The 21,303-nt window shown below is 55.5% G+C and overlaps 3 protein-coding genes across 7 annotated transcripts; 2 read left to right on the top strand and 1 right to left on the bottom strand.

The window, feature by feature from the left end:
• Nucleotides 1-156: 156 nt before the first annotated feature.
• PREB (prolactin regulatory element binding) lies at nucleotides 157-3,985 on the top strand. Of its 3 annotated transcripts, XM_079791678.1 has the most exons (9): nucleotides 160-515; nucleotides 1,083-1,275; nucleotides 1,459-1,679; nucleotides 1,873-1,953; nucleotides 2,050-2,174; nucleotides 2,356-2,529; nucleotides 2,672-2,744; nucleotides 2,930-3,089; nucleotides 3,271-3,973. In XM_079791678.1, the coding sequence occupies exons 1-9, from the start codon at nucleotides 381-383 to the stop codon at nucleotides 3,363-3,365; spliced, it is 1,257 nt and encodes a 418-aa protein (XP_079647804.1). In that variant the 5' UTR covers nucleotides 160-380; the 3' UTR covers nucleotides 3,366-3,973. The 3 variants fall into 3 exon arrangements, with proteins under 3 accessions (XP_079647806.1, XP_079647805.1, XP_079647804.1); XM_079791679.1 differs by lacking the exon at nucleotides 2,930-3,089 and having other exon boundaries at nucleotides 159-515; nucleotides 3,271-3,978; XM_079791680.1 differs by lacking the exons at nucleotides 2,672-2,744; nucleotides 2,930-3,089 and having other exon boundaries at nucleotides 157-515; nucleotides 2,050-2,257; nucleotides 3,271-3,985.
• Nucleotides 3,986-4,015: 30 nt separating this feature from the next.
• On the bottom strand, nucleotides 4,016-9,932 carry ABHD1 (abhydrolase domain containing 1; the record flags this gene model as incomplete). 2 transcript variants are annotated; one of them, XM_079791681.1, is made up of 9 exons in its annotated part: nucleotides 8,920-9,932; nucleotides 6,112-6,272; nucleotides 5,598-5,780; nucleotides 5,367-5,412; nucleotides 5,113-5,225; nucleotides 4,821-4,994; nucleotides 4,599-4,647; nucleotides 4,334-4,499; nucleotides 4,016-4,227 (listed from the first exon to the last, which is right to left on the bottom strand). In XM_079791681.1, the coding sequence occupies exons 1-9, from the start codon at nucleotides 9,019-9,021 to the stop codon at nucleotides 4,016-4,018; spliced, it is 1,206 nt and encodes a 401-aa protein (XP_079647807.1). In that variant the 5' UTR covers nucleotides 9,022-9,932. The 2 variants fall into 2 exon arrangements, with proteins under 2 accessions (XP_079647807.1, XP_079647808.1); XM_079791682.1 differs by lacking the exon at nucleotides 4,821-4,994.
• A 1,973-nt stretch (nucleotides 9,933-11,905) lies between these two features.
• On the top strand, nucleotides 11,906-21,120 carry CGREF1 (cell growth regulator with EF-hand domain 1). Of its 2 annotated transcripts, none has more exons than XM_079791523.1 (6): nucleotides 11,906-12,076; nucleotides 18,019-18,130; nucleotides 19,659-19,724; nucleotides 19,808-19,878; nucleotides 20,023-20,147; nucleotides 20,362-21,117. In XM_079791523.1, exons 2-6 carry the CDS (start codon nucleotides 18,051-18,053, stop codon nucleotides 20,785-20,787), a joined length of 768 nt encoding a protein of 255 aa, XP_079647649.1. In that variant the 5' UTR covers nucleotides 11,906-12,076; nucleotides 18,019-18,050; the 3' UTR covers nucleotides 20,788-21,117. The 2 variants fall into 2 exon arrangements, with proteins under 2 accessions (XP_079647649.1, XP_079647648.1); XM_079791522.1 differs by lacking the exon at nucleotides 11,906-12,076 and adding an exon at nucleotides 16,064-16,117 and having other exon boundaries at nucleotides 20,362-21,120.
• The last annotated feature ends 183 nt before the right edge of the window (nucleotides 21,121-21,303 follow it).

The following is a 21,303-nucleotide window of genomic DNA, read 5'->3' as shown; positions in this document are numbered from 1 at the left end:
CTCCCGCCCCGCAAAAAGATGGCGGGGTCTGACGTCACAGTGGGGGCGGAGAACGGGGTCCGGGCGCTGGAGGTCGGTCCCCCTCCCCCGGCGGCAGGCTATTGCTGACGCGTATCGGCGGTTCTGCGCCTGCGCGAGGGGAGCGGGCTGGGCGCGCTTGCGCACTGCGCGTCAGCGAGGCCGGGGTAGGTGGCCGGGAGCGGAGACGCCGGCTGCTCAGTGTGTGGGTCGAGTCTGGGCATTCCCGCGGGGTGAGAGGGGTCGGGAGTCCTCCCGGCGGCGATCGAATCAAGTTCAGCAGCGGCGGGGGAAGAGGGGAAGGCCGGGCGCGGCATGTCGCGGAGGCCGCGGTGCGGACGGTGAAGCGAGCGGCGAGCGGGATGGGTCGGCGCCGGGCGCCCGAGCTCTACCGGGCCCCGTTCCCGTTGTACGCGCTGCAGGTGGACCCCAGCACGGGGCTGCTCATCGCTGCGGGCGGAGGCGGCGCCGCCAAGACGGGCATAAAGAATGGAGTGGTGAGAGCGCAGGCCACTCTGGCCGGGTCACCGTGGGCTGAGGGCGACTCCGGGAGGGTCTCGGGGGCGGGCCGCACCCCAGCTTCGGACCCTGCCCCCGCCCAGCGAAAATCCCCGCCAAGCCGGGCGTCCGACGCGAATTTCAGCCGAGAACTTAAGCACAGGGCTCTCGAGAGACTCTAAGGTAAAGCCGCGCTTCCGCTGTACCCCAGGAGCAGCTCCGGGGGGTCCTATCGTCCTGTCCTGGCTGTCCCGGGAGCCCCGAGACTGCCTGTGCTCCGCAGCGGCGACAGGGCTGCGTTTGGCCCTTAGGCTAGGTTTCCTTTCCTCTTCTAAGCGTCTCCCTATCGCTCTGTAACCTGGAGGTCATGATCCCAACCCTGCCTGCTGTACAGATTGGTGAGGTTCAGAAAAAAAAACAAAACGGGTTGGGGGTTGGAGAAAGCCTTGTGAACTAGGAAGGGCGGTCAGCAAAGGGTCAGGGTATTAGACCACAGGAGGCAAATTTGCCCTTGAGATGAACTGGCCACCCCTGAACCTCGCCCATGCTGGTTCCCTCTCCCACAGCATTTTCTGCAGCTGGAGCAGATTAACGGGCGCCTGAGCGCCTCCTTGCTCCACTCCCATGACACGGAGACACGGGCTACTATGAACTTGGCGCTGGCTGGCAACATCCTTGCTGCGGGCCAGGATGCTCACTGTCAGCTCCTGCGCTTCCAGACCCACCAGCAGAAGGGCAAAAGCAAGGCAGAGAAGGCAGGTGAGGAGCCGGCTCTCTGGCTTTTGGGAAAAGGATGGCATGAGTCAGATCGTTCTCATCTTGGTCTCTGAAGGAGAGGGGCTGGCAGGGGGGTTACGGTCGCAGGCGGGAGGCTGCGTAGAGAGGGGGCTGGTATCGCTTACTCACTGAAGCCTGGACTCTGGTGGGCTCTCTGTACGGCAGGCACCAAGGAGCAGGGGCCTCGACAGAGGAAGGGGGCGGCCCCGCCAGAGAAGAAATCTGGAGCTGACACCCACCAGGAGGGGGTAGAACTGAGCGTAGAGAATTTGCAGGCGGTGCAGACAGACTTCAGCCCCGACCCGCTGCAGAAAGTTGTGTGCTGCAACCACGATAGCACCCTGCTGGCCACCGGAGGCACCGACGGCTACGTTCGCGTCTGGAAGGTACAGTTCAGGGACTTGGGGAGGATGTGTGTCCCCTGCAGCAAGGCCGGCATCGTGAGAAAGCGAACATGGGTTCTGGGAAGTAGTGAGCGGAGTCTGCGTCAGGGGCCTTTAGAAGAGAAGCGGGTGGGGATCGCTGCGCTCTCGGGGGGGGTACCGGGGCGTTATAACCGTGGCGGTGGTTTGGCTGCAGGTGCCCAGCCTAGAGAAAGTGCTGGAGTTCAAAGCCCACGCTGGGGAGATTGAGGACCTGGCTTTGGGGCCTGATGGCAAGGTGAGGAGGCGAGAGGGAGGAAAAAGGTGGTTGTGCTGCTTGTTCTGTCAGTGGATCTCCTAACTGTCCCTCCTTGAACTCTTGATTCCTGACCAGTTGGTGACTGTGGGCTGGGACCTTAAGGCCTTCGTGTGGCAGAAGGATCAGCTGGTGACACAGCTGCACTGGCAAGAGAATGGACCCACTTTTTCTAACACGCCTTACCGCTACCAGGCCTGCAGGTGTGAAGATCCTGGAGGGGGGCTCGACCTAGGTGTGGAAGGGGAGTGGGAAGAGATCTGGGGGAAGCTGGTGGCCGTGGCCAGTATTACCTCGGGCCTCAGCAGCGCGCAGGAGGGTACAGAACTCCTGAGGAGGGCTGGGCAGGCCCCAGGAGCTGAACAGCTTCTCACCGGCCCCCAGGTTTGGGCAGGTTCCAGACCAGCCTGGGGGGCTACGGCTCTTCACAGTGCAGATTCCCCACAAGCGTCTGCGCCAGCCCCCAGCCTGCTACCTCACCGCCTGGGATGGCTCTACCTTCTTGCCTCTCCGGACCAAACCCTGTGGCCATGAAGTCATTTCCTGCCTTACTGTCAGGTCTGAGCCAGCTGGCGCGGCGGGGTGTGAGGGTGGATGGGGGAGCTCCACAAGATCCCGCTTGAGCCCCTGAGGATGCTGGTAGTGCAGGCGTGGTGCTGCGCAGGCCTCCGGACAATGAACGTTCCGTTGTGTGTTGCAGTGAATCGGGCACCTTCCTAGGCCTGGGCACAGTCACTGGATCTGTTGCCATCTACATCGCTTTCTCTCTCCAGGTAATGGGCAGAGGGGGGCACAGTCCTGAGGGCTCTTTGGGGAGGGGACTGTAGGCCTGCTTCTACCGTGAGTGCAGGGAGGAGTCTGGCCCAGCCGGTAGAGGGAAAGCCTTCTGTGGCAGGGGACATGTCTCCAGGAGGAATGTTTCCCACTGAGCCTGCCTTCCCTTGTTCTCCTGTCCCAGCGCCTGTACTATGTGAGGGAGGCCCATGGCATTGTCGTGACGGATGTGGCCTTTCTACCCGAGAAGGGTCGTGGTCCAGAGCTCCTTGGGTCCCACGAAACTGCCCTGTTCTCTGTGGCTGTGGATAGTCGTTGCCAGCTGCACCTGCTGCCCTCACGACGTGAGTCATTGCGGGGGCAGGTACCACCCAGCCTCTAGCGGCAGCAAAAAGGAGCCTCGTGGAGAATGGGCTGCTCGTTTATCGCCATCGGTCCCCTCCTGATGGAGTCGGTTGAGGGTTCTGTATTTTGGCATGTGAAGCCCCTTTGCCCACTGACTTCTTCTCGTATCCTCCCCTGCAGGGAGTGTTCCTGTGTGGGTCCTGCTGCTGCTGTGTGTGGGGCTTATTGTTATGACCATCCTGCTGCTCCAGAGTGCCTTTCCAGGTTTTCTTTAGTCTCCTGCTCCCAGGGAATCCGGGGTCTGGGACTCTCCCACCTTCTGGACCAGAGTGGAGGCCCCGACACCATTGTTCACTCCACCGCTACCTGGGTCCACAGCAGAGGTGGCCTCTGAGGAGACCTGACAGGAACAGCCTGCCCTTCCCAGTTAAAGCTTGACTGTGACCCTGTGTGACTGAGCTCTGGGAACCCTGAATTCATCTTTGGATCCACTCAGGACAGTGGTGACTGCAGCCCAGGCCACACCACCTGCCTCCTCTCCTGTCTGCTAGGGGCTCCAGAGTGGAGCTTATCCTTTCTCCAGAATATGTGAAGGTGCCCCAGAATTTGGAGTCACTGCTGTCCTTTCTGCAGAAACAGTCCGTTTCTCCTCCCTCACAACCTGTGGCCCGTTGCTCTTCACATGAGCCCCTGTGTTTGCTGGGGCAAGCACCTGCCTGGGAAGGAAGGAGCAAAAGGAAGACCCAGGCAGTATCTGTGGGTTCAGCTGGGTAGCTCTAAGCCAGCCAGGCTAAATATGCAATAAGTTCCTAGATGGTCTACCCTGGCTTTGAGAAAAGGGAAAACGAACCTCAGCCCGTTCGACAGGAAAAGCTGATATTTAATAAACAGGGAAGACTGAACTGAGACCCAACTGGCACTGTGGTCAGCTCTTGCCTCCCGCAGACGGTGACAGCGCCCTGCAGCCCAGCAGTTCCGCTGAGTGCTGGAAGATGGCTTTGGCGTACTGATGGAAGAGGCGGCTCATGTAGCAGTGCTGCCAGGGGAGCAAGCCTTCCAGGAAGCCGATGTGGCCGCCCTGGGCTGTGACGAGCAGTGCGACGTGGGGCGATTGTTGGGCAGCTTGTAGCGGAAAGGCTGGAGGAGGGGTTGGAGAGGAGGTCTGAGACCCCAGGCTCTCTCCACTTACACCACATGGCCCATTGTCCTTGGGGCCTAAAGCATCAAGATTCGGGGTGCTCACCATGGGCCGGGGAGAAGGGGTCATCTGCTGCATTGAGGCAGAGCACAGGTGTCTTGATGGCATCCACTTTGGTTCTTGGGCTTGCTGCCTGGTAGTAGGTAGTACAGTCTTTATAGCCAAAGGCCACAGCTGTGTAGCGCTCGTCAAATTGACGGATTGTGCGGGCCTGTGGGTGGTGGAGGGTGGGATGGGCTGGGTTAAGGATAAGGAATAGGAAGATAATGGAAGAGTAGTTGGAAGAGGGGAGATGGTTGAAAGACTATACCTGTATCACAAAGTCTACATTGACCTCCTTTTCCATCACCTTTCTATTTCTGCAAAAGAGCACAGGTTTGGCTCTCCTCCTGGACCTGACCCAGAGCCCCCAGCCTCTTTGATTTCATGAGTGAAAAAGCCCAGATACAGAACTGACCCAAGCACTGGGCGGACCTGGCATGCCTGCCATCCTACCCTGTTTGCTGCCCCCTCCCACTTGCCAAGACCCTACCGGTCCACAACTCGGCAGAGCTCAGCAGTGAGGCGCTGATTAAAGAGCAGTGAGTTGAGCGGGGTCTCCAGGGAGCTGGTGGTCTCAAAGGAATCCCAGCAAGCAGATAGCGTCAGTGCTGCCACCAGCCCTGCAGCCTGCCCCATTCGTGCCAGGTGGTTCAGCACTAATATCCTGCAGGATTGGACCGGTGACCAAGAAAGAAGGGTTTGCATCAGTGAGTTGGGGCAGAGAAGACAGAGGAGAGAAGCACAGGGAGACGGCGTTTGGGTTAAGTCCAGGCGGCCTTTACCCTCCAAGAGAGATGCCCACGGCCAGCAGTGGAGCTTGGGAGTAGCGGTGCTTTATGTGGTTCACGACTGTCTCCAGATCTTCAGTATTGCTGGCACAGAAGGTCCTGTGGGTCTGAGGCAAACCATGTCATTGGCTAAGGAGGGAAGCCCTGGCCAGAGGCAGAGAAATGGGAGGATAGGTTAAGTGGAGCCCCAGGGCCAAGGATCTCCAAGGAGCTTCCTCAGAGCTGTTCTGAGGAAGTAGGGTACTCACCAGCAGTTCTTCCCCATGGCAGCCCCGGTTATTGAGTACAACAGCCCTGTGGCACACAGGTACATCTTAGCCAGCCTGTCCCTAAGAGCCCCTCCCCTTTGCCAGCCTTCAGAAAGACCCCAGTCCAAAGGTGCCTTCCACATAGCACCACCTCCCCATAGCTCTGAATTGACGTCCCTATTACCAGTTCTCAGATACCACCCTGCTCCTCTGGGTTGGGCCCATCCTTACCGGTAACCATCCCTCAAAGCTTGGTCAACTAGATGCAAGATATATGTCTCCTGGCTATTGCCTGTAATACCAGGAAGCAGTAGCACAATGGGCTGGGTGGCAGGGTCAGGGTATTGACAGCTGTCATGCTGGCCAGCCCAGTCTAGCAGGAGCTGTCCTCCATCTGGAGTGTGGAGGACTTCACTGTGGTTTTGGAGAAAAGGACACACAAAGATGCCATTAGGAACTCCATCTACTTCAAGAGGGTTACCCTTGCCTCGCCAAAACAACTCCCACAACTTCCCACTGCCATCATTTGAGGGCATACGTTAGGCAAAACAAGACTATAACAAGGTGTAATAGGGACATAAAAGGTTCAATATTACCTCATGTTGTGCAATTAAATAGCCCTCCATATAGCCACTCGCTTTTACCCTCAACACACTGTGAGGTGGATGGCAAAGACTACCTTCATTTTAAAAGAGATTGCCCTGTACTTGCAGCATGGTGTTCACCCCCTTCTGTCCCTACTTACCTCCAGTAAGAGACTGGAGGCCGAGGATGCAGTAAGGCTCGGAAGATGGTTTGTAGCCGCCCCTCAAAACACCATAGCGTAGGATAGAAAGTTTCCACAGTGATTGGACAGTGTTGCTCCAGGAAGGCCAGAAACCGGGACCCAGTCACCAGTTGGGGCCTCTGTAATCACAATACAATCTGCCTCACTCCCCTGGTTTTTGTGCCAAGCCAGAGAGGGCATTGCTTCGGCTGGGAATGAGTCCAGCATACCCTAGTCTGGAGTAGCCAAGTCACCTGTTAATATAGTCCAGCTAGAGGCCCGGAGAACTGCCGTCCTGGAGTGTCACCTCTCCAGAACTGACCCTACAGACTCAACCAGGCCTGCTGCTGCAGCTGACTAGGTGCTGACTCTCCCACTTAGCCTACCCATGCCCCAGCCCCACTTTGGAGAGAGCAGTAATATAGATAAATTGCCCAGCCGATCCCCTGCAGGAAGGATTGGGACCCCAGACAGAGGCTGAAGAGACGTAGCACCATTCAACCTGTGACCTTTGCCTTGCAGGTGCATTTTCCACTGTCATCTTTCTAAAACCAGCGCTCGCCGTGCTGGCTCCCTGATCTGAGCAGCCCATTGCTGCATATTCCTATTCCCTACTGTGTGCTCACTGCTGAAGGGCTTCTTCCTGCCACAGCACCTCATTTTCTCGCTCCTGGGCCCCTGCTGGTAGGCCATACCCCAAAGGAGGAATAGTTGCCATGTGACTAGATGTTTCTCTTCCTTCATGCCGCAGGGGAGAAGGCAACAGGATGGGACAAGAGGGACAGGTGAGGTGAGTGAGCACTCCACCCTGACTTACAACCCCTCTGCTTGGTCCTTCCGGGTAGACCAAGTGAATGAGAAGGACTAGCCACATAGGAGGCGTATGAAGGAGGAGTATACTGTGCAGACTCGAAAGAGAAACGGCATTTCTGTCCCAGGCCCTAAGGAACCTGAAGACCAGATTCCTATCTCTTCTGTAGTCTTGGTTCTCAAAGGGGGCTAGGTAAATGATGAGCTGGTGAGGCCAGGTCGGTAGTGTGCTGGAGATGTGACTCACACCCTGGTCCTTAAGCCCTGAAATAACACCTGTGATTCATTGTGTGCTACATTCAGGCACTAGGCTAAGCCCACCCTATGAGATAGGACATTTTATAAGAAACTATCACTCACAGAGATTAAGTTGTTTCCACAAATCACACAGCAAACAAGAGGCAAAGCAGAATTAATATTATATTACCACTAATACTAGGAGGTAAGATTTATTGAGTGTTCATTATGTTCCAAGCATTGTGCTAAGTATTTTTGCACGATTATATCCTGGGGTTTTCACAACAGCTCTTTAAGTAATGTGATCCCTCTGTGGATACAGGCTTGAATGTCCAGTAAGTTGTCAAAGGTCGTGAAGCTTGCTAAATCTAGTTAGTGGGGGAGCTGTGATTCAAACCCAGCTCTGTTCAACTCTAGAGTTTGTGCTCTTAGTCACTATACTATATATTACCTCCTAATCATCAAGATTTTGAGTTATCAATTTATTAAATCCTTGGTCAAGCAGCTCAGTGGTGTAGAATAAGGTCCTAATAAATTAGGTCACAGGTTTGATTTATGTGGGTTTCATTTTAACTATAGTGAAGTATTTCTTGCCTCATTCCTGAGAATTACATAGTCACATGCCCATTGGTCACTGGGGATAAATCAAAATTAGTCTGTTACCATGCTAGACAATTCCAACGCCACATCTCCAGGGCCTCCGGAATGGCACTTTCCCTGCATTTTAACCAGTAGGTGAAAGTCAAGGAGGGGTTTGCAGAATGAAGTGCCAGAGGTCTCTGACTTCTGTGTGGCTTGTTGCAAGCAAAGGAAAATGTTTAATTAAGGTCTGAAATAAGTGACTTTCCAAATCAGACATATAAAGTAGGATCTATAGGGTATTGTGAGGTTTGGACTTTTTAAATTGTTTTATTAAGGCAGACTTCTTGTATAAAAAATACGTGTGAATGTTGAAAGCTCTGGAAATACAGAAAAGTCTAGGTAACATTAAGATTCCTTATTCATAAAGGGCTTGAATCAATAGGTTTCTTGTTACACTCAGCTACTTAGGACAGAGTTCAATGAAGATGAACTCTTTAGATTTTTCTGGATATATAAATTATGTATTTTACCTAAATTTCAGTGAGAATATAATCTCCAAGTTCATCAAAATCAGCCTCCTCATACTTTCTCACTTCACTAGACACGGAGAGCCCGGGACTCAAAACCAGGCTGAATGAGCGAGGGCAGTTAGGGTTACCCATTAATCCTGAGGCGGGAGAAGCAAGGCCTACTATCTGATGGGGTGGTGTGGGGAGTTAGCCACAACCCCCAGGCTCAGGTTCCTTCATTCACTGCAGCTAATGAGGAACTTGGCTAGACTGCTGGGAAAGACAAGGAAACATCGCGTGATGTTTTCCTGACACTCGGGGTGCCTTCCACCCCGCCTCCCCGAATGCCTGTCCACACCATAGAGAGCAGAACCCCTCGATGCCTGAACGGCCCATCTGGCAAGCGGAGCAGGAGATTTGCAGAGAATCCAGGCAGGCAAAGGAACGACTCTCCATAAGGCGGTGATCGCAAAGTGAGCCTGGCCGGAGCGCGGGGCGGGGTGGTGGTGGGGTTGGGGCGTCAGATTTCACCTGGGAAGCGAGGCCCAACCATGCCAGCTCCCACCAAGGGCTCGGGCTCCCTGCTGGAAGCTGCCCCTAGCCCCGAGCACCCCCAACTCCCCGGCCAGAGCGCTGGACCCGCACCCACCTGGGGCACACATGCCCAGTAGTAGCCCAAGTAGAGGGCAGCGCCAAGACTCAAAAGCAGAAAGAACAGATCTGTCCAGGGGCACGGGGGGAGACTCAGCATCGCGCGGCTGGGCTTCTGCTCCCGAGGTCTCGACCGGCTCCAGGGCCTTGGCTTTGACCAGTGGGTCCGCAGGTGAGCGCCGGCCTCGCCGCTACACCCGATTGGACGCCGCGCCGGTCCCGCCTCCACGGCCCGCCCCCCCCCCGCCCCCCCGTGCGCCCGGGCGCGGAGAGCGGGGCGCTGGGTGCGGGGCTGCGTCCGTCCGCCGAGCTGAACCGAGTGACCCGCAGCTGTCTTCCCCGCGCCTCCCGCTTCCGCTGGGTCACACGCGGGGCAGCCCCTGGGCGGGACGGGCGGCCTCGCCCGCAGCCGCCATCTCCGAGAGGGGCCCCGCCGCCCCCTCCTCTAGCCGCCCGGCGAGGTGAGTCCCCAGCCTGGGTCCTCACACACGGGACTCAGCCGCTCCTGGGGTGACGCCCTGCCCTGTCACACAGAACAGCCACTCACCGTGACCTTGACACTCAGGAAGTGGCAGTGCACGTGGCGGCTGACCCTGCAGTGTCACAGTGTAGCCCTCCACCCCGGTCCTCACCGCGGGGCTCCACAGTCACACACACACAGGTTCAGGTCGCTCAGACAGGGCCATTCGCTGTGTGATGTGACCCCTGCCAGTAAGTGCAGCAGACATTCACTCCTCACCCACTTGGCCCTGGATCCCCGGCTGCTGTCCCTGTCTTCACCGGGATGTAGAAACAAGCCATCTGCCAGAGCAGCGGCTCTCAGCCGTGGCTGAAGGTCAGAATCATCCGGGACTTCTAAAACCGACCAGTGCCCAGGCCGCACCTCCCATCTACATACATACAATGTGTACACAGCCAATGACTCAATATTTACCCCTTTTCAGGCTTAACGGATTTGAAATAATGGATGAAGCCAGGCTAAACTTCGAACAACGAGTATTTATCCTCAAGTGCCACTAGACTTTTTTCCATGGGGATACATAAAAGATAAAGTTTACAGACAAAACCGGCAACAGTGGACAAACTGAGGGCACACAAATACCAAACAAAATGACTCGATGTTTGTGATTCCATTGCTTTGAGTTATCAGCAGTGCCTGGACCAGAATGGTCACCAGTTTGAAAATAAGCATTGATTTAAAAAAAAAAAATCATTCACTTCTGTAGATTCTTTAAATTTTGAAAATGAACTGTGTGTTAATAAACACTGGTTTTGTAATCATTCAAAGTGCGTATACATTTTTTTTGGGGGGGGCACCCTGTAGTTGGTCTGAGGCAGAGCTTAAGTATCAATATAACTGAAAAGCTCTCCAGAAGCTTCACGTATGTAGTCAGGGTCGAAACCCTGCAATAGGGCATGGTGTTAACACCATGGGATCAGAGAAAGTATACCCAAATGTTAAATGGCAATACACTTAAGGCAAAACCAAAAGACGAGCAGGAGATTTCCAGGCAGGCCAGGGGGAGGCAGGCAGAGAACAGTTGTTCCAGGAGAGGGAACAGCTGAAGCAGAGCCTGGATGTGAGAGGCTTCTCAGGAACCAAAATAAATTTGGTGTGGCTGGAGCCAATGAGATGGTGCAGAACCAGGCTGTGCGCAGCTACATAAAGGATGTTCGAGTTTATCCTAAGGGTGGGGCAAAGCCATCAGAGAGTTTGATGGAGATGTGGGCAACATGTTCAGATTTGTTTTAGAAGAATCACAATTCTGGAGACTAGAAGCCCAAGATCAAGGTGTTAGCAGGATTGATTTCTTCTGGGAGCTGTGAGAAAGAGTCTGTCCCGGGCCTCTCGTCTAGGTTCTGATGTTTTGCTGGCAATGTTTGGCTTTCACTGGCATGTCCAAGCTTCACCCGATCGCTGCCTGCATCTTTACATGCTCTTCTCCATGTGTGTGTCCACAGTTTTATATGGATGCCAGTCATATGAGATTAGGAACCCACTCTACTCCAGTATGAAGTCATCCTCACGAATTATATCTGCAGTGACTCTACTTGCAAGGAAGGTTACATTCTGAGGAATTAGGGCTTAGGACCTCAACGTGTAAAATTTTGAGGGATGCAATTCAACCTATCATACAGAGTGATGGAAGCTACAGGAGCAGATGCACACATGAACAGATGGGAGTGAGGAAAGAGCCCAGAGGAATTCTGAAGCATGAAGAAAACGAAGAAGAGATGACTAGAGAGAGAGAAACGGTGTTGCCGAAACCAACAGTTACCGAGATCCAAGGAGGCAGAGTCCAGCCCACCAGGAAAGAGGGCAGGAGGACCCCGATGAGAGCGGGTTTGTTGTGATGGGAGCTGGTGGAAAGCAGCTGATGGAGAAGAAGATGAAGACTCCAGCGAGGTAAGAAGTCATTTATTCCAAGAACTAAGTCCTCGGGCCGGTGGGCGAAGGTGTAGTCTGGAGCCCTGGTGGAGGGACTGGCCGCTGTGACTAAAGTTGATGACACTCCCTTTTGACCACAGAGCTGCAGCCACACTCTGCGCTGGCAAACAGCTGCCACCACCACCCTTAAGATGAGACGTTTCCCAGACCCCCGCTCCCGGCCTCACAGGGAGCCACTTCCCGGTGAGGTGCAGTCAGTCACAGTCACACAATGACACCCGCCGGCACTGGAAACCAGCAGTCACAGCTGTCACTGCGGATCTCAGACAACTCAGGCAGAGTCCGCCCAAATACCCTAACACCGGCCACCATCCCCCTCCTGCACCATCACACACCAGACCGTCAGTCACACACTGTCACCCCGGCCACACAGCCACACAAAACACCCCCTTCCTGCAACACACAGCCACGTGCACCAATCTCTCTCTCTCTCTCTCTCTCTCTCTCTCTCTCTCTCTCTCTCTCTCTCTCACAGGGAGACTGGTGGAGCTGCGGAGGGCCGGCGGGGCGGATCCGGGCGGTGCGGTGCCCTGCCCTCCCTCCGGCTGGCGACCAGGACTCTGCCCGGGCCAGGGCGGCGGCTGCAGCCGGGAGGGGACGTGGAGCGGCCACGTGGAGCTGCCCAGGGGAGGGCGGCGGCGAGGAGCTGGCGCACAGCCCCGGCCACGCCGAAGCTGCCCTGCCGGAGCCTCGCGCGCTGCCGCAGGTGGGTCCGAGCCCCGCCCGGGCCAGCGGGCTGGGTGGGGGAGGGGGGGCGGCCGGGGACCCTCGCCCCAGCCACCTGGGCTCGCCGCGGGGCCCACGCGGCCTCCCGGCCTCGGAGCCGGATGCTGCAGGCCAGTCCCTCCGCATCCCCTGCGGCTGGACGCGGCGCAGCGGGCCCTCGCCTCGGGGCACCGGGGAGGGGTGACCCTGAGAGCAGGTGGAGGGAGGGGGGAAGCCGGGCTCCCTCCGCCTGGCTGTGAGGTTTCAGTCACCCAAGTGCTTTTCCCTCCTGACGGCCTGGGAGAGGGGCTGCAGGAGTCCCATCCTCGTTAGACAACGGAGAGGGGACGGACCCGCTGGAAGTGGCAAGCTGGAGCCAGCTCCCAGGTGGGGGGCCCCTTTGGCTGCAAGCCACGGCCTCTTCTCTTGGGCAGGGGGAGGGGCGTGGGGTGGAGGTGTGAGGTGTGGGGTGGGGGTAGAGGTATGGGAGTGGGGGTGATGCTGGGCGGCACCAGAGATAAGTTAAGGGAGAGGATTCCGTTCCAAATAACTTCCTGACAGAATTAGCAAGAAATGGATGGATGCCCTGTGGGTGCCAGGCTCCCTCCTGAAGTGGCGTGGAGGTGGCGTGGAGGTGGCGTGGCCGCGGGCAGGGCGCTGGGGGAGACGTTTTGCACTGGATGCAAAGGCCCTGCCACATCCCAGAGACTCTGGGCTCCCCAAGAAGCATCTGCTCCCCGCCAGCCATTAAGCTGACCTACATCATCGGGTGGCACCCTCCCATCCCCCACGGGAGGCGCTACCCTGGGTTATTGAAATGAAGATCCCAGGGCCGGAGACACCTGCCTAGACCGCCCCCTTAGCCTGCCAGAGGCAGGATTTGATCAGAGGTCTGACCCCAAGGCCGCTGGCCTCTCCTGCACAGGCGCAAAGGCTTGAAGAAACCAGAGGCCAGAGGGTGGTGGGATGTGAGTGTGCGTGTGCGTGTGTGTTGTGTGTGCGCGTGTGTGTATGTGTAGGATGTGAATAACTTTACTGAATTACATCGCAGCGGTTAACTGGCAGTTGTGGTGGCTTTCATGTGGCCATTAGGGTAAATTATGTTTACACATATGGTTATAGAAAATGATTAGAACATTTTTATTTGACAGGCAGTGGTTCAATAATGGCTTTATTTCTGTTGCTTACAGATGCTTTGTAAATACTTAGAAATGTGTGTGAATGAATCGCATTATGCCCACCTCATTACTCATTCCTGGAAGTGCCTTAGGCTGACTTCCTTCCTTTATCTATTTATTTAATCTTCACCTGAGGACATGTTTAGAGAGAGGGGAGAGAGAGAGAGAGAGAGAGAGAGAGAGAGAGAGAGAGAGAGAGGAACATTGATTGGTTGCCTTCTGTACACTCCCTGACTGGGGGTCAAACCCACAACCCAGGCACGTGCCCTACCCAGGAATCAAACCGGCAGCCTTTCAGTGCACGGTCAGTGCTCAACCAGCTGAGCCACTCGGACCAGGCTGAGCCTGACTTCCCTTAAATAATGGAGGAGGTGGGTTACCTGCACCAAAAATGTCACCGTTGGAAGCATCACTTGAGAGAGTATTACTTAGATGACACGCAAAGTCCACAGGCACTTGGTTAAGTTTGTGAAGTGCACCACAACCCGACTGTTAAGGCTGTCACGAGGGCCCGGGGTATTCCAGGGAGAGGGTGGAACAGCTCGGGCAAAAACACTGAAAAGTGAAAGTGAAAAGCCCTGGCTGGTTTGGCTCAGTGGACAGAGTGTCGGCCTGTGGACCAAAGGGTCCCAGGTTCGATTCCGGTTAAGGGCACATACCTTGGTTGCAGGCTCCTCCCCGGCCTGAGCCCTCGTCAGGGTGCATGCAGGGGGCAACCAGTCCATGTGTTTCTCTCTGTCTTTCCCTCTCTCTTCCACTCTCTCCTAAAATAAAGGGGGGAAAAATATCCTCAGGTGAAGATTAACAAAAAAATCACCACCCAAAAATCGAAAAAATAGTGAAAGTGAAAAGTATGTCAGAGGCTCCACTAACCCCTCTCTGGAAGCAGAGTGTTAGTGTGAGGGAAGATGAGTCTAACGTGATAACTTGACATCTGAGTGTAGAAGGTCTTGAATGCCCAGTGAGGACTCTGGACTGTAATAGAAATAGGGAGCCATTGAAGGTTTCGGAGCAGTGGAGTTCCAGCAAAGGAAGATTAATCTGATATAAGTATGGAGGGGTCTTTAAATGGAGAAGATAGAAAAAAAGAATAACAACAAAACAAACAAATGGAGAGGATAGCACAGGCAGGGGCAAGAATGAGAGGCTACTCATTAGTTTGTGCAAGAAGTAATTCATTACCCAGTTAATATTCACTCTAACCCTGTGATGTAAGTACTCTCTACATTATGCAGATAAGATAGCTAAAGTTTTGTGAGGATAATTAACTTCCCCAAGGTCATAGGATTCGAACCTAAGTCTGGCTGGTTCCAAAGCTCTGTTCTCTGTCAATTGCACATACTGAATAACTGCATAAATGTGAAGATACATAGAACGAAGAGGAGAGTGATAGCAATTCATGTGGGCAGGGTTCAGGACCAAGTACATACTCTTCAGGGCCCAGTACAAAAATAAGATTAAGAATTTCAAGACAATGAGAGCAGAGCATTAGACTAAGCACAGGGCCCTTCCTAGAGCGGGCCACACACTCATGAAACCCGTTCTTTTTTTTTTGAAGTCAGTCAAATGTGGTTGTGTGGATGAAACCCGTTCTAATTACTGTGATGCCCTGGCCGGTTTTCTCAGTGGTTAGAACATCGGCCCGCAGACCCAAGTGTCCCGGGTTCAATTTCTGGTCAAGGGCACGTATCTCCATTGCAGGTTCATCCCTGCTCTGGTCATGTGGGAGGCAACCAATCAATGTGTCTCTCTCACATTGATGTTTCTCTCTCTCTCTCCCTCCTCCTTCCCTCCTTCTCTCTCTAAAAGTCAATGGAAAAAATATCCTCAGGCGAGGATTAAAACAAAAATTACTGTGACGGCCCTAGCTGGTTTGGCTCAATGGATAGAGCATCGGCCTGTGGACTGAAGGGTCCCAGGTTCCATTCCAGTCAAGGGCACATGCCTGGGTTTCAGGCTCGATCCCCAGTAGGGGGCGTGCAGGAGGCAGCTGATCTAGGATTCTTTCTCATCATTGATGTTTCTGATTCTCCCTCCCTTCCTCTCTGAAATCAATACAGACATATATATATATTTTTAATTACTGTGACAATTTAACAGATTACCTCAAACCTTAGTGGCTGAGCACAAGAGCATTGCCTTTGCTCATAGCGTGCAGTCTGGGCAGGGCGTGAAACGAGTACATTTCTGCTCCATTCTGTGTTGGCTGAGGCAGCTTGAAGGCCGGGGATTGGAATCGCCTGAAGGCTTGCTCTCTCACCGTGTGGTCCCTGGGCTGGGAAGGTGTGAGCAGCTGGAGGCCCGGATAGCTGGGGCTCCTCCGGCATCTCTCTGTCTCCTTCTCCACTTGGCCTTTGCAGCACGGTGGCCTCAGGGCCGCCAGACCTCTGCCATGGTGGCTGAGGGCTCCCAGGTGCATATCTGCACGTCATTAATTCTCACATCATCTGTGTCTAATCCGTGTAACTCACTCACTGTATTTTTTTAAATCAATCTTTTCTTTATATTTGCATACATTATATTGGGCTCATCTTCACATCTACTTGGTCATTTTCATGTTCTTATTCCTTCCTCATAGTTGAAAGCTTCTCTTTAATTTCTTAAAACGTGCTAAGTATTCTTTATATTATGTGTGTGAGTATTGTAATATCTTTAGATTTCACAACTCTGGCTTTGCCTGCTATTGTTTGCCTGGCTCTCATTCACAGGGTCTTATTTCCTTGTCTGTTTATGACTTTAGACTGTGAGTCCACGCTCCTGGAACCTTATCCTATGGAGCTTCTTTGAGCCTGGATTGGAGTTGTGTTCCTTCAGACAAGGTGTACGTTTTCTTCTGTCAGTCAGCTGGGCGCACCATCAACCAGGTACCCCTTCAAAATAAATGATCTGCGCAGGTTTCTGAGCCACAGAGGCAGCATTCATTTGGCCTCGAGCCCGCCTTCGAGCAGGCTTATTACACATTCTCAGGGAGGATGTTCTTCTCCTTTCTTCTCAGCACCAAGGTCAACATAAGCATGACTCTGGGCGGCCCTCCTTACTTTTCGCTCAGCCTTAGATTGAGAGTGGAGCTGTTTGAGTCTCCCATTAGTCTCCTCCCATTGCGTGGTCCACGCTTTCTCTCTGGTCTCCGCTATTGCACCAAGCACTCACCGGGGTTGATAGCTCTGGTTCACCGGGGCTGGGTTTGGCCAAAGCTCTTAAGGCAAAGGCTGACTCCGAGCTAACTTTTCCTCGAGATTACCGGCTTTACTGCTTCTGTACTGAGAATTTCTTACTTTCTTGCCAACGCGTCACATTGGAAAAGATACTTTCTATTTTTATCCAGCCCTGGAGTTACTTTTCACTGGGACGTTTACCAGCAGACTCCCAGACACGAGGCCCGGAGAGTTCTCTAGTCCACTCTTCTGCCGGGGGGTGTCCACTGTGGTGGGACCTCTGAGGGTCCCCAGTTACTCCGGGGATCTCAGCTCCAGCTGCCTCCCCCTTGTATGGGCCCAAGACCTCATGTTCTCTCCCGGGTCCAGCAACGAAAGCACCAGGACCTATGTTGCCAGCCAACGTTTGCGAACACCTTTGGGCAGCTGCGGCTTCGGAACCCACTGGGCCACTGGCGACTGTGGACCAACTGTGCAGACTCACTGTATCCTTTGGGGTCCACGGATGCATAGAACACGGAGAGCAGTTTCCAGGACTCTCGGCAGCTGCGTCCCCATGTGGTCTTCCACGTTTAGCTGTGCTTCGCGGGGCAGCTCCCAGAGCCGGGCTCCCACCTGTATCTTGCTGCTAACCGGGTGCTCGCCCGCTCCTCCGCACCATTCGGAGGCTATGCCGGCCCTGCAGTGGTTCTGAACCTTGTCGGGGTCATGGTGCTCTTGGAGAATCCGCCGAACGCTGTGAACCTTTCTCCAGAAACGTGCAGTGCAGCCAGGGCGTAGGGCACCGCTCCAGCGGGTCCCCCATCCCCTGCCTGGACCTGGAGATGGGCACAGGGTCTCGGGTCTCGGCTGTGCTGTGCGTCTGCTTCCTCGGGAACGCGCAGCTACGGACCCGCACCCGGGACTAGTCAGAAAGCTTCACGCTCCTCTCTCTCTCTGACTGTTTCTGTATAATCAAGTGGCTTTGCTGCCCGTGGGCCTACACAAGGCAGGTCTAAGGGGGAAGCGTTTGTTTTTTCCTTCATGTTGGGATCTGATTTCCTACTTGCCCTTCGTAGTTCCTGGGGCCACTGCTGGTGTGACTCTGGTTTGTTGTTTTCGATCGCTACCTGAGTTTAGACCTGTTTCAAGGAGTCTGCGCCTCGTTTGATTTGTTCTTCGGTGAGGTTTTAATAAATGCAATCGAACCGCCTGCCTCTCTAAGTGTTGATCTGCTTGTGACTCTCTCTGTTTCCAATTTGGCCCTTTTCTTAACCTCTCTGAGCTGGCTTCATCTGTAAAGCGGGTGAACTGAACCAGATGAACATGCACTGCCTCCTCCCAGCCCCTCTCGGGCTGCAGGGCCAGAGGACCGGGTGTGGGCGGGTCTTCGTGCACTTTAACCCTGGATCTGGAGTCAACTTTACTTTGAGCAAAGTTCCACGGGGGGGTGGGGGGGTGGGAGGTAGGGGTGAGGGGGTGGTGGTGGTGGTGGTGTCACAGATGTCTCTGTGTCCTGTCACCTGGGCTGCAGGGAGAGGTGGAGGCAGGGAGAGGAGCGGTTCCTGTGTACCCCCAATCCCCACTCTGTGCAGACACCCCTCCCCCTGACTCCCTAACTCTGCTCCTAGGGCAGGTGTTACCGGTTCCAGCTCCAGGAGAGATGTCACCTCTGACGATGAGGATGTTCGTGCTGCTGCTGCTGCCCCTGAGTCAGGCTGCCCCCAAGGATGGAACCACCAGGTAATGGGATCAAGGGGTCTCTGGGCCGGGGGCTGGGAGCAAGGAGAGGGTGTGGTGGGCCCCCCTGGGCGGCAAGAGACTGGGGGATGTACGCTGCCTAACCTCTGTGTCCCTGCCCGCCCACTCAGCCTCTCTGCCTTGAGCCTGTTAGAGTGCCCTACACCCATGGTCGGCAAACTGCAGCTTGCGAGCCACATGCGGCTCTTTGGCCCCTTGAGTGTGGCTCTTCCACAAGATACCACGGCCTGGGCGAGTCTATTTTGAAGAAGTGGCGTTAGAAGAAGCTTAAGTTTAAAAAATTTGGCTCTCAAAAGAAATTTCAATCGTTGTACTGTTGATATCTGGCTCTGTTGACTAATGAGTTTGCCGACCATTGTCCTGCACAGAGTGGGCACGTGACCTGTGTCTGCTGGACTCACTGGAGCCAGGAGCTCAGTTCCGATGAGGCAGGAAGCTCAGGGAAGAAGCTGCGGGCCAGGGAAGGGGCCGCAGTCCTCTCAAGACAGAGAGGGAACGCGAAGACTCAGAGGATCGCCTCTCTGCGCACCTTTCTCTGCGCACCTTTCTCTGCGCACCTTTCTCTGCGCCCCTTTCTCGTACCTATGCAGCGGGGGCGCTGGCCGGGGCGGGGGGCGGACCAGGAGCGGCAGGGCCAGCAGCAGTGACCAGAGTTGCGGCCGCAGCTTCTGCCAGCTCGCTGGCGTCACAGGTCTGCATCGGCTCGGGCAGCCAGACAGCCTCGTCCAAAACTGAGAGCAAATCTTGAGCTTTATTTTTTTATTTATTTTATTTTATTAAATTACTTTATTGATTAAGGTATCACATATTTGTCCTCATCCCCCCCATTCCCATCCTAAACCCCTCCCCACGCATGCCCCCACCCCCCTGTTGTCCGTGATCACTGGTTAAGCTCATATGCAAGCACACAAGTCCTTTGGTTGATCTGTCTCCCTTATCCCCACCCTCCCCTACCTTCCGCAAATCTTGAGCTTTAAAGACGGACCCAAACAAACAAAAAAGACTGGCAGAGACCCCAACCAGATTTAAACTCCTACACCAACACAGGTGGCCTCAGCTTGGGGAAATAAAGAGGCCCGTTTGCGTCCTGGTGTAAACAGGGCCGGTATCAGGGTGGGCAGTGCCTCAGCTCAGCCAGAGACCTGCCCGTTGGCCCAGCATCAAAATAGAACCATTGCCCCAATCCACACTGTCCGACCCCCGACTGCGCTGTTTGCTTGGGTCTCCAACGTGTCCGGACGAGGTGTGGCCTCACCTGGCCTCCACCTGACCAGATGTTTTAAGGGTTTTCACTGACCATCTGAGAAGGAATCTGCAAACACAGAGTCTGAGAGAGGAAGGCTCTGCTTCTGAGGAGCCCGGAAGGGCCTCCCCCGACCAGGTTTTGGGGAATTGGGGAAAGCAACTCCCTCTGGGTCTGGAGAGAGAACTCTGCGTGAGGAAGGGAGGCTGGGAGGCTGGGCCCTCGGGGAGGCTCTTTGCAAGCCTGGTCCTCCCCTCCCTCCTCCAGGCTGGCCCCTGAAGCGCAGCAGCAGCCCCTGCCCAACCCCTTCAGGCCAGGCCCGGAGCAGCTGCGGTGAGTCGCTGGGCTGGGGCCTGACCGTGAGGCGTGGGGTGCAGGCCGGCCTCTCAGGGACTGACGGTCCACTTTCCTGGCAGACTTCTGCAGAGCTACCTAAAGGGACTGGAGAGGATGGAAGAGGAGCCGGAGCACATGAGCCGGGAGCAGGGTGAGGGGCTGGGCCGGGGGGGTGGGGGGGGCCATGGACGGGAGGCTCAGGGCAGCCAGAGCGGGGACTGACCGCGGGCCGTCCCGTTGCCTCCTGCTTCCTCCTGTCCTCTGACGCGCCTCTGATCCAGCCTCTTTCCCCTAGTCCTGCTCTACCTCTTTGCCCTCCATGACTATGACCAGAGTGGACAGCTGGACGGCCTGGAGCTGATGTCCATGTTGACAGCAGCTCTGGCCCCCGGAGCCGCTGACTCTCCCACCACCAACCCAGTAAGCCCTGCTGGGGGAGAGGGGGGGGACCTTTTCCTGCAAAGGAGCCCCAGCTCCTCGGGGCTTCGCTCTTTCTCATCTTGACTCTTTTGGCGAATCCCCAGGAATGCTTGGAGCCTGCATGACAGGGATGGGGGAGGGGTGTTGGGAGGGCCAGGGCTCGGGAAACACCTCAGGTCACTGTCGACCCCAGGGCAGCTGTGTGCTTCCGCAGGTGGTCCTGGTCGTGGACGAGGTGCTGGAGACCCAGGACCTGAACGGGGATGGGCTCATGACCCCCGCAGAGCTCATCAACTTCCCCGGAGAGGCCCCGAGGCGCTCGGAGCACCACGAGCCCCCGGAGCCACAAGATCCGGGGAGGCAGCCCCCGTTAGCGAAGAGCCTGTCACGACAAGAAGCACAGGAAGCCGCGGGGCCCAGAGAAGATGAGGGACAGGTGGAGGCCCGAACGGAGTCCTTGGAGCCTGGACAGGAGGCCGCCGGGGAGGCCCCCGGGCCCGGAGGGGAGGCTGGGGCCCAGGCCGAGGCCAGGGACGCTGGACAGAAAGCGGAGGAGCTTCCAGGGGAGACACTGGAGTCTAAGAACCCCCCAAGTGAGTTTGAGGTCCATGCTATTCAGCTGGAGAATGATGAGATATAAACCTGGAGGATGCAGGGGTGCGCCCCGGAAGTCTCAGTGCCGGAACATGAGCTCCGGAGGGCGGGACCAGGACCACCTCCGGCCCCTTCCTGGTCCTGGGAGGCGCAGCCCTTTCTGGGTGGCTCATGGAGACCCTGTGTCGAGGCGCAGCTTCAGGGCCCGGACCACCAATAAAGAACTGAACAGACTCATCCCCCTGGGCCATCTGTCTCCTGGCCCAGCCTGGCCAGGCCTCAGGGAGGGGGTGGGGGGTATGAGGACTGGACAGGCCTCTTGGAGGGGCAGGGATTCAGCTTCCCCAGTGTTCCCAGCGGGTGCGAGCGCTCAGCCTCTCCCTGTCCCCCTGGGGCCCAAACACTCCTGAGCCCCCCCTCACCTGGTGTTCAGGCACCCAGCTCCCTCCTGAAGCTCAGGGCAGATCTGCCCCATCACCCTGTATCCGACCCCCCCCCCCCCCATAATATTAACAATAACTACTATTTATCAAGAGCCTAGTACACACCAGCATTCTACTGG

This window comes from Cnephaeus nilssonii, assembly GCF_951640355.1.
Source record: "Cnephaeus nilssonii genome assembly, chromosome: 15".
NCBI lineage: Eukaryota > Metazoa > Chordata > Mammalia > Chiroptera > Vespertilionidae > Cnephaeus > Cnephaeus nilssonii.
This window is presented reverse-complemented; position numbering and strand designations above follow the sequence as displayed.